This window comes from Phalaenopsis equestris, unplaced genomic scaffold (assembly GCF_001263595.1).
Source record: "Phalaenopsis equestris unplaced genomic scaffold, ASM126359v1 Scaffold000277, whole genome shotgun sequence".
NCBI lineage: Eukaryota > Viridiplantae > Streptophyta > Magnoliopsida > Asparagales > Orchidaceae > Phalaenopsis > Phalaenopsis equestris.
Window position 1 is genome coordinate 68,568 of NW_018164719.1, and position 12,285 is coordinate 80,852.

At 34.0% G+C, this 12,285-nt stretch overlaps 1 protein-coding gene across 1 annotated transcript; it reads right to left on the reverse strand.

Annotated features, from left to right (window-relative positions):
- Nucleotides 1-8,437: 8,437 nt before the first annotated feature.
- Nucleotides 8,438-11,979, reverse strand: LOC110024874 (laccase-10-like). The gene is made up of 6 exons (XM_020725059.1): nt 11,831-11,979; nt 11,581-11,732; nt 10,653-10,897; nt 10,445-10,573; nt 9,369-10,346; nt 8,438-8,909 (listed from the first exon to the last, which is right to left on the reverse strand). The coding sequence occupies exons 1-6, from the start codon at nt 11,942-11,944 to the stop codon at nt 8,779-8,781; spliced, it is 1,749 nt and encodes a 582-aa protein (XP_020580718.1). The 5' UTR covers nt 11,945-11,979; the 3' UTR covers nt 8,438-8,778.
- Nucleotides 11,980-12,285: the final 306 nt, after the last annotated feature.

Genomic DNA, 12,285 nt, shown 5'->3' on the forward strand with positions numbered 1-12,285 from the left:
GTCGGTGGGACCCACGCAGTACTGGCATCCATCGTGATCAACGTCATGAGCGACGCTGCGTCGTACATCTCGCTGCACGCAAGCTCCCATTCCAAGAACTATTACTTTAACAGTTTTTTAAAACGTCCTTTTTTTAAAAAAAAAAGTATTTTTTAAATACTGTTTTACGAACACAAATATCAAAATTATTAATCGTGAATTTAAAAACCAATTTCTAATTTTAAATCTTGAAGAAAATATTTTGTAAAATTAACAATATAATGAAAAGAATAAAAATCAAAATAGCTTTTACCAATTTAAATTAGCCAATATTCTGTATCATTTTAAAATTAAACTTAACTAATTGAGTCTATTTTGGCACTTTACTCAGCAATGAATCAGTCAAAGAATTATGCAGAAGTTACACAATCTTACATAGTTTTTTTTTTTCTTTTTTGTTTTTTTGGCTTACATAGTTTTTAATTGGGGGTGGGGAATCATGCATAGCTCGTACAAAGATTTGTTGAAGTAATAGTACAAGCAGAGGAACCAATATAAATGAGTCATTAACAACACTACTAAAATTGATATGAAATGTGTACCAACAAAACTTTATTTAAATATTTGTCATGGATCCCATGGCTTAATTGTTGTCCACACCATAAAAAAAAAAACTAAATATTGGGAGATCCTGAATGCTACTATATTTGGATATGTAAACTAATAATGTCATAAAAATTAAATTTTTTTTATTTTATTAAATCATAACATCGTTTCCCGAAATGCACATTTTTAGATTCCTGAAGACTGAGAGAGCATAATTCCGCCTATAATCGAAATACTCTTTAAAAAAATTATAATTTTTTTACTAAATTACCAATATTTGTGCAAGTAACTTTGTCAGGACGATCATGGCAGAACCACTCGTTTCCATGTCTGGGTCGTTCTACAAACCCATCCATCCATCAATCAAATCGATTACTTGCAGAAAAGTTTGTCAAAAAAACGCAAAAAAAAGAGGTGAAGAATGCAAGAAAAATTTACCCAAAACGATGAACATAAGCTCAGAGAGAAGCAGCATGACGCTGCCCCCTCCATTTTTTTTAAAATCTATTACCTGAAACTAGAGTTTGCAGATCAGCCCCTCATCTCCATCACCGGAGAACAAAATTTCATGAAAAAACAAAAGAAAGTGCAAAAAAGATAACAAAATATAAAAAACTATGTACAAATGAACCCCTCCAATTTTCTCCTCTCTCTTTTCATGCAAGCATTCTTCAAAGTTTAAACTTTTTTTTACTTGCATGGCGTCTTGTATCTTGGGAGGGCTCCGGCGATGGCCGGCGGAGGATCAGATCTCTCAAGAGTAGTCGCGCCAACAAATAAGCATGGTGACGCAACGCCGCATGATATAAAAACGTGCCCTTTGCTCTTTAACGAGGTGAGCGCAGCGTCCGGTGAATGAACGGGAACGCGCGCCGATTCCACCGCCGCCAGTTCTCACGGCAGCAAGGCTTGAAGATCTCTTCAAAAAAGCACTTCCTCCGCCGCCGCCGCAACGCGCATCTCGACTGCTTGCACTATTTCTAGTCTCTTTCTTGGAAAGCTTCCATTTTTCATCCATGCATAGCTCCATTAATCTATGTCCTCTGCTTTAGATCGGGGAGGGATGTAACAACAGAGAAAGATGAGAAGAGTGGGTGAGCCTATCACGGCTATGGTTATTTATAACAGGCGTAAAAAAGGTGGTTTTTGAGGAGAGCGTAGTTGGAGCACAGAAGATCCTGTGAAGTGTGATGGTGAAGAGTGGGGTTCACCCGTGGCATCTTCTGTCCTTTACTTTAATCTCTTTACAATTTCTTAATCTAGCAAGGTCCTTATAAATTAGGAGCCTATTCCCAATGCAAACGTCATTGTCCATTCCCAGCTAAGCTTCCCTCAGAACTAGGAGAACCAGAGTGAGGAAGAAGGAAGAAAAGTATTTTTCAGATTCTTTTAATTTACTTCTTTGGGAATTTAATCTTAACACTATCTTAAATCATTTAAGGCTGCATCACCGTATTTGTATTTGCCTATTAATTTTCTTACCAAAAAAAAAATTTATTTATATATACACACACATACATAAATTAAATATTTTTTTGTAAAATTAAAATATTTACACTTCAGTACAATATTGAAAACGTTTTTATTAAACTTTTGAACTTAAAATAAATTTTAAATGAGAACTATAAAATATTCAATTGAAGTGAAATATTTTTGTTACTATTTTAGTATAAAATGTTTATTTTTTAATCAAATTTCTAAATTCGAATACAATAATTTCCTATTGTTGGTCCTCTCTGCTATGTTGCATGCTTGCATGGGTCCATCGAAAAGTAATACGGGCCCGATTCTTTTCCCATCCGCGTGTCTTCCATCGTCCTCTACTCCCCACTTCAGCTGCAGCACGGCGTTATCCACAGTTCTACGTGAGCCCATCCTCCACGGCACAACAAACATGGAACACCATCCACAGCCACGCAGAACGCTCTGGTATGAATTAAAAGCCACCACCGGATCGCGGCGTCTGTTGGGATTATTATGACTTCCGCGCTTTGCTAATTTATTGCAGTGAAATGATTAATCTGTGGCCCCAATTAGAAAGGGAGGAAAAATTTTGATTCATCTAAAACATAATTCAGATGTATGACACTACTTGGATGTGAATATAAAAGTTTAGCAAATAGGAAACTTAAAATAACTTGTACATGAACGCAAATCTACCCCAAGTGCATCTCATGCCTCATGCCTCCACTTACTTGTCTGAGGTTCTTAATTAATCGATTGAATCTTTAACCTCCTACACTACACCTACAAATAAGAATGAATCCTATTGTGACCATGTTCATTAAAGCAGGAAGTTGTTTTCAAAGCTTAAATCTTTTTCATGAATATCATCCATGCACACAATTTGCTACCTTCCAACACAAAAATGATTTTCTTTGGATGCTTCGTACTGTAAGGTGAACTATTATTGTTAATGTGATCATCACTAATATTAAACAATTAATACAAAAATGATTGCTTTCTTCTTCCAAGTTTAAGAATATTAAACTAAAATGGGTGTGCTACTACTTTCTAGCATGTATATCTCAATCAAATAGAGTATTTCTTTTAATATTTGGGGCATGAATGACAATGCAAGTCACAAGTTTATGAATATTTATTCAGTCACAGTTGGTTAAGTTTGCTCGGGTGACTTTAACTTATGTCATTTATTTGCTTTTATGATCAAGTAAGATGTTAGCTATGATTGTTTTTTTTTTTTTTTTTTTTTTTTTTTTTCAATATCTAATTTCAAAGTTTCCAGGCCTCTACCTTTGTATCATTTTTAAATTCTTACTTTATTGGGGAAGGCTCCAAAACCCTATTGTAAGTTTGTGGGAGTAAATGGTTTGGGTTTAGGTCATATATTTTAACATTGAGTCAAGTTTAGCTTAGACCCAAATACAACCTATTCATCCACATGACAACGCTAACTAAAAATGGTTTTAAATAAAAATATTGGTACATTATAATTTATTTATTTATTTTCTATGTTTAATTATTTTTAATATTTCATCCAACCTATTAAATTAAAATGTTTGCTCTACAAGCACTAAGCAACAAATTTCTTTTGTAAAATAAATAATAATAGCAATATTAAGTGAGAATTAACAACAAAAGAACGAAATTGATTAAACTAGAGTTACATATATATGGGCATCTTTCGTTCGAAATTGATAGATCAAATGAGATATTCGTGAAAATAGCTTATTATACAAACATATGAGCGTCTTTCATTTGTAATTCAATTGTGGTTATTCTCTTCATCATCAACAAATTTATCATACGACATGAATCATGTGATATAATCTCGAGAATATTTTTTTAGCATCAGATTTTGGTTAAAAATGATCCTAAGGTTTGATTTCAAAAAACTTGCAGTTAAATTAACCGACTTGAATAGACATACCAATAATACAAAAGTTGGACAAATCCATGAGAAATCAAGCTGTCAAACCACTTTCTTAAGCTTTTGGTACATATTTCGTATTTGGAAGGTCAAACGTAATTCAATTATGATAAGCTTATAGTTGAATCAAGCGTCGCAGATAGATGAATCCAATGAGCTCAAGATCGCGCGATTCCGACATCATTAAGACACTCAATGTTCACCAAAAGAAACTGTCTGAAACTATACTTCATACGAAATAAATATTCAATAATACTATTTGTAATGATATGTAACTAAAATGTGTAGTATTTACATTAAAATGTGATTTCGATAGTTTTAATTTCCTCTAAGTTTATTTCAAGATGATAATTTTACTTCTCATATTTTAAATATTAATCACGAAAATAAATTCCACTTGTTATAAATTTATTATGGCCAAATTTAATACATTATCTTCCCGGAATTGCCCTCTGATCTAGATATGCGGCGAAATAAAAAAAAAAATGGGGCCCACTCGCCTTAAGAGGAGAGGTCAACGGTCAACACACGGTGGAGGGAGCCATACCGAATGAACCGCTCCGAATCATGTCGGCACTTGTTCGTAAAATATATTTATTATTCGAATATCTGATTCTGAAAAAATAACAAAAATAAAATAATCTCTCTCTGTTTTTTTATTTTTCTTTTTTTGGCTTAAATTTATTTCACCTGTCGGCAGCAGTTGAGACGATAGTTGAGAGTCAGATTTAATTTAATTTCTAAGAAAATACTAGAAAAATGAAATCTTTTGTTTTAGTGTAATTTAACAAAAGGAGCAATCACCCTAAACTTCCTATTTACAAATCAACCACTCTCTATTATCCAAATTTACAATAAAAACCCAACTCACATTTTTATAATAATATGATCATGACACAGACAAATATATCAATTTCATGGTTCAAAACACTTCAAAATGTCAATCTTGTGATGCATCGGTTTATCAATTTCATATTAGCTTAATTTTTTAGATATTTAAGCTAATTTAATCATAAATGCACGTATAAAACACTTAATCAGAAGTCAGAACCAAAGTTTAAATACATATACTGACATTATCCTCAACTTGCAAATTATATCTTTGCTTGTAAGGTCGACGGAACAACTGGACTTGTTTGTGCATGCATGTTACATATTGTTTATTATTATTATTGCTTTTACTACGTGTCATAATACTGGATGCTTGTTTTTTGTGAATGGGAATGGTTACGACTTGCGACCATATGTCCGAGCTTTATCTTCAACAGCAGGAGCCATTAATGGAGCTCAATCTTCTTCTTCATTCCTCCTGATTCTGCAGGCTTAGGGTTTATGATAAGATGGTGACTGAAGCCCCCCGGCATCTTTTATTATTATTATTCAATTTTTCATGAGATTTATCTCATGGTAGAGATGTTAGATGTAATGAAAAGTAGATGCAGATGGTATGATAGCATACAGTTAAAAAATAAGTGGGATTTGCTAAGGAAAGATTGGAAAATTTGATTGGCACACAAACAAAATTCATGTTATATATATTACTTGTAATATCACTTCCGAATCTGGATGTCAATGGTCTATATGTGTCAATTAAGAGTCCATTTGGGGCAGCTTATAAGTGCGGTCAGCGTTTCAAAACGCCGCCGTACTGTTTGGTTCCCGTTTGGTTCGCGCGTTTCACCAACTCATCCGAAACTGCGTTTGGGTTTTTACACTAAACGCGGGTCGCGGGTCGACCCCTGCGGCCGGCCTACGGGCCACGTTTCAGGATAAGCAGCTTATCCTGAAACTCACAAGCTGCCCCAAACGAACCCTAAGTTTAATTGGTTTCGCGGCCACTAAAGCATCTACTTTAATTATAAATGATATTTAAGGGCTCTTCCTTTTACTAGCTGCATTTTAGAGGACTGTGCTGAAGTCAGTGAAGGCAACAACACAACAGATTCTCATTGCCATTAGTTATGGAGAGGGAAAAATGTTTTTCTAATCTTTTTTTTTTTTACAATTATGTCTATAAAAGCCACACTAAAATTAATTGGAGCAATTTGATCTATTTTAAAGGAGGTTCTAACAAAATATGTTGTAATAGCTTGCGTCTAAAATGTAAAGACAATCTCTTAATCAATTTGGTTGGTACATGATGGATGTAATAACTATGTTATATTTTCTAAAATCACCTTTCTCAATTTGGTTTGTACATGTTGGCTTTAATATTGCTTATCAAATTTTGAAGTTTACTATTCTCTTCCTTTAGACTGTTTGATATGGCTGATTTAACTGTGATTTTATACATCAAATTTTGAGTCAAGTGATTGCTCCAATAGTTTTAGGCTTTTGGCTGAGCAATATGTACTACTTTACCTTGGCCTCTTTTAGGAACTCAATTTCTGGATTATTTGGTTGAATTTGAAATGAACTGCTTCTCTTAGCTCAAATGCTTTGCTAAATTTTGTTTCGTATTGTACACAGCTGAGTTGGCGTATTTATTGTTTGGCTGCTATAATAATTAGTGAAGCCATAAAATGTTTCTATAAAATTTTAAAGGAGCGACGAGAATAACCCAAAAAAGAGAAAAATTAAACAACTATCCTAAATCTATTACTATAGTTATGGGATCTATTAATGTGAATTAAGCTTCCACCTTTACTTCTGAACTAATATTAAACCATATTGATATCTCTTAAAGGTGCTGATTTAGCTAAAAATGTTAGTCTTTTCACTATTATTGAGCTTCCTTTTAGCTCAAGTATATTGTTGTCTTCTCACAATTATTAAACTCCCTCTTTTCTACGGCCATCATTTAGGTCCAAGGATAGACATAATACTACATAGCCATACAAGCTCTTATTGATTCATATAATTCTACAAGGAGCTCACATTTGGTCCATTTTGAGCTTTTTTTTTTTTTTTTTACTTTATTTCTTTTTTTTTTTGTTTACTCTTTATATATCAAAGCTTATAAATCCAATGATCCTTATTTCTTGTCATTGCACTTGTGTTAACTATTTTGTAATTTTTTTATTAACATGATGTGAAGTTGTGAGTGGCACAGATTTGCCTCAGAAAGAAAAAAACTTCTAATGTATTTGAGATGATGCATGGCTAAGCAACACTCCCAAATAATAAAGAAATATATCTCATCTTTAATGATTTAAACTATATATCTCTCATCTTTAAGATTTTATAAAGATGTTAGCTCATCTTAGATGAGCTAACATATATATGCAATTTTGAAAGATTTAAACTATGTCTCCCACTATAACTTCAAATTTTTTGATGTAATCACATTTTTTAGAAAGAGTTTCAAATTTAGAATTTAATCATTCTTCTTAATTTTTTAAAAATTATATTATTATTATTAGGCCTATATTTAATTTTATTTATTTGCATTGTCTCTCCAACGACAAACCATTTGTTCAATATAAAACTTTTAGTCATGTCATAAGATATCTTTCTTTAAAATAATTTTAAAATTCTCAAAATAGGACTAAAAATGATTTTTTAATACTTACCACTTAATAAAGGTGATAATTAATCACTCTATTTAAAATATATATCCAATTTTTTTCTTTAAAGATTTCATGATGCATCTTCATTTCAAAAACCTAATAAATTAATACAACCTTTAATACAACTTATTAGAAATTTATAAAAAACAAATTAATCTAATTGCAATAAATTATGTCAAACGAGGCTCATACATATTATAATTTATGGATGATGTATTAATGTCATTATATGCATTGATTTTTTATTCTTTTTGGCAAACTTAAGAATTTCATTTCAAAAGAGGAAACTAATCGGCCATGCCTTCCCGAAGGTTGAAATATTGCTATAATGATTAAAGTTGAATTTAAGAAATTTTTGTTTGGCCAACCCATAATCAAATCCTCAATGTTATAATCAATTATTACATTGGCAAAAATTAAATCCAACACTTTTAACAGCTACTTTTAAAGCCTATACTAATAAAATATATTCCTTTCTACTAAATTTAATAAAGTTTAAATTGATACTAAATTTTTTTTTTAATTAACATTTAATTATTAATGATCATGATTAGATTAGATGCTCAATCTAACTCTATGGATCTCCTACAACCTATTATTTTATATCAAGCTCTATGATTAGTGGGGAATCATGTAATAAGTGAAAACAAATTGACTATGATTATTAGTTGAGGCACCCATGTGATACAAAGTCTTCCTTGTCTAAAAGCTAAAACTATCAATGCCTATTGATAGGTCTTTTCCAACCATTAAGTGGAAGCTCAATTTCAAATCCAATTGTTAATTGAGCTCATTAACTTACTGCAAGATAGCTAGAGACTATACGTGTTGATGAATGTAAATTTCTTTTTACATATTTGACCTCCACTTATTTTCTTTATTTATTTTTTTTTCTTACCTCTATTTTCTGTACACTTAAATTCCTCTTAAAGCTTTTATATGATGGCGTGAATCTACGAACAAATTACACTTTACAATAGAAAGTAGAGGTGACACGTGAAAAGTTCTTGGCCGACATTTCTTTCACCTTCAAGGACAAGAATTGCAAAAGCAAACAAAACAAAACAGAAAATTACAAACAACACCTTCTCAAGGATTATGGGAAACAGTATATCTTCTCTCCTGCTAGCTTCCAAATATATAAATTACAGTTCAGTACACACTTGAGCACACTTCCAAGGGTCAAAACATAAGAGATTATTTAATACGCAAAAAAAATTTAAGAAAAACAAAAATCAACTGTCAACGGAGAAGCCTGCACTTGGAATTAATGGTCTAGAAAAAAGTCAATGATCAGCATTTGGGAAGATCTGACGGTGGAGGAAGAAGCTTCTGGCTGGGCAATGGACCATCCTGAACAACCCACGCCATCCTCAACCCCCAGCTCGTGTGCACCTCTAGGTGGCAGTGCATGAACCATACACCTGTCACATATATTGCCCTTCATGTATGCACTTCTAATGCTAATTGAAAACAAAAGTTAAAAATTAAATACAAAATAGCAGTGTGGTATAATTGTAAATGTGTTGCTCGAAGATTTACAGACATACCACCTAAATTTTAATTTTTACATAGAGGACACCATATCTATGTATGAAGAGATGTATTTTATTTTTAAAGATTAAAATAATATTACTTTTATGTAATAAAAAAGACTTTGCATGGCATAAATGTAAAAAAAGTAAAACTTGGGTGTTCCGTATATGAAAACATAGGAGAGTTAGGTGGCACCCATGAATACGATGAATTCTAAAATTAATCTATAAACTTGTTTAAAAACTATGTAATTTATATATAATTTACATATATAAATTAAAAGGAATAAATCAAACTAAAACTAATAAATTTACATATATATGTTAATTAATTATGCGACTAGTTACCCGGATTATCTGCAAAGAATCTGATAGCAACCCATCCTCCCGCAGGCACCCCAATAGTATTCCTCTCAACGGGATCAATCAGATTAAACTTGGCCGGATCTTTGGCCGGATTATAATTCCCAAATCCAGATCCCACAACAAAGAAATTGAATCCATGCAAATGCAAGGGATGGCTCTCAATCCCCAATATACTCGTATCCTGCAAAACCAACTCCACGCTCGCATTGAATGGCAAAACCACCACCTTTGTCCCATTGCTCACCAACGTATTGTTCGGCGCCGTCCCCGTGTAGTTAAACGGAAACAGAGGATTCGCCGGAAAATCTGTCGTGTAAACCCCCTTCGACTGCCCAAAAAAGTGAGCTTGGAGCAAAGCATTGGAAGCCGGGAGCAGGAAGGATACATTGTTGACGGAAGCTGCGAATTTGGTGCCGTTGGGACCCTGACAGGTTTGGTTCTTGGGACAGGGGTTGGTGCCGAGACCGACTGTAAAAAAGAAATTTTTATCGACGGAACGAGGGATTATAGCCGGGAATTGAGGAGAAGCGAGGCTGCGGAGGCGGGAGGTGAAATTGGCTGCGAATGCGGTGTCGTTGAGGGAAGGAAGGATGGGTTTGAGTAACAGAGGGGAGGTATGGTTGGTTGGTGGCGATGAGAGGTCGTGGTAATGGAGGATGGCGGAGGTGGTGGTGTTGTCGAAGGTGCCTTGTCCGGTTGCGTAAGGGCGAGCGGCGATGAGGAAGAGGGCGGATGGGGATGGGGAGGGAGAGGGAGGGTGGGCGTGGAGAAGGACGTTGGTGGTCTGGCCGGGAGTGAGGAGGAGGGTTTGGGTGCTGAATGGTTTGATATAGACGGCGTCGACTTCGACGATGGTGAGGGAGTGATTGGCGATGCTGAAGAAGAGCTCGTCGTTGAGTGCAGCGTTGATGAGTCGGAGAAGGTAGGTTTTGCCGGCTTTTACTTTCAGATTGAAGGTGTCTGCAATTTTGGCATTACATTTGGTTAATTCTTCGTATAAGTGACAGTTGAAAATAAACTAGATTTAATTGAGCATGTTTTAAGTAATTAAACCCAACCATTTGCTGAGCAGTTGTAAAGTGGGCCAGGGAAGCCATTGATGGTGTACGCATCAGAAACATTTGGGCCTCCACCAGACTGTAGGGCCTGGGCTATGACAGCCTCAGGGTCCGCATTGAACCATTCCCCTGAAAATTTCTACAACAATTAAATTTTCTTATACTTTATAAAGGAACAAAAGACAAAAATAAAATTAATCAATGTTACCGAAGATTATGGGCACTTCCTTGTAGGGTTTTGCGAAAGGATAGGGGACTCCAAGCTTGGGGAGAATAATGAGAGGTCCGTAAATAGTGACTCTAAGCCATGAGATATGGGCGTGCCAGAATAGAGTTCCACGTTGGCCCACTATTGTGAAGTTGTACACGTAGCTTTGGCCCGTTTGAATGGGGCATTGAGTAATATATGCCGGCCCATCAGCCCAGCCAGTTTGAATCTGCCGGACCCCATGCCTGCTCTCGCCAAAAGTCAATAGCCACCAACCCAAAATATTACAAATTTTATTTTTTATAATTTAAAGTTATAGCCACATATTAAAATGAGTGATTGAATTTTACTTCTGAGTCATATTTTTCTTAAAGGGGATTTGCATGCACCACAATTCTTATATAATTACATATCTAATATCTGAATTTTAGTATTTACAAATTTAATATTCAAATCTTTATTATTACATCATAAAAAAAAATTATTGAAGATTTTTTCAATGTGAAATTCAGCTTTTCTTCTTCAAGGTAGATATATTACTTGCATTTTTGTGCTTGATCATTTAAAATATTGCAGATATGAGATCAATTTGGTCTTGCATTTTCAAAAATTAAATACTACTTTTTCTATATATATATATATATACATATTAAACTTTACATCTTAATACAAGTTAGATATAGATAAGTGTAAAAACTGGAGAGAATATTGCGTGTAGTCTGGATGCATTGTTATATATTATTGTATAATATTTGTGCATACAATGGTGTACAATAATATTGTACATAAAGTTCAAATGCATCAAAGACTCTTGATATAATAGTTTCAGGACAAGGTAATAAATGTAATCATAATATGAAACTCAAATAACTTAACTCTCTAACAACTTTTATAGCACTAAATTAAGAATAAAGGAAGCAATGTATACCAGTGGATGGTGACATTATTAGAGACATGATTAACCACCTTCACTTCCACTCGATCTCCTTCTCTAGCCACAATCTTAGGCCCCGGGAATTGGCCATTAACGGTGATCAAGCTCCTCGTATGACAAAGACGAGTCACATTCTTCAATTTTATCTGAAATATTAAAAATTCTCACTCACAATATATGTACATCAAACAGATATATATTATATATATATATATATATATATATATATCTGAAATATTCTTACGTCAAACTTGTAATGTCTCGTCAAGCTCGAGCTGGAAATCAAAGGCAGTGCGAGCATTGAGCACATGAGGGTAAGAATAATGGAGGTTGGCGAGGAGACGACCATGGAAGCCATCTCTCTCTTCTTCAGTACTTGTAGTTAGGGTTTTCTCTGACTTTGGTAGAATGGAGAGAGGAGGGACAATGGGGTATGTGATATATAGAGGTGACTTAAGAGATTAGGTGATGATTTGATGTCATTCATGATCATATTCAGAAAAGAGATTGTAATTTGCGTCCATTTCCATCAACTGGTTTATGTCTGGTTGGCCTATGCGTTGGGTCGAGCTTTGTTTTAGAGTGCCAACCAAGTAATATATTCACCTCCTTTTCTTTTGTATTACCAAACCACACTTCATTCGAGGTTTATATATATATATATATATATAGACATATGCGCGCGTACTCAGAACCAGT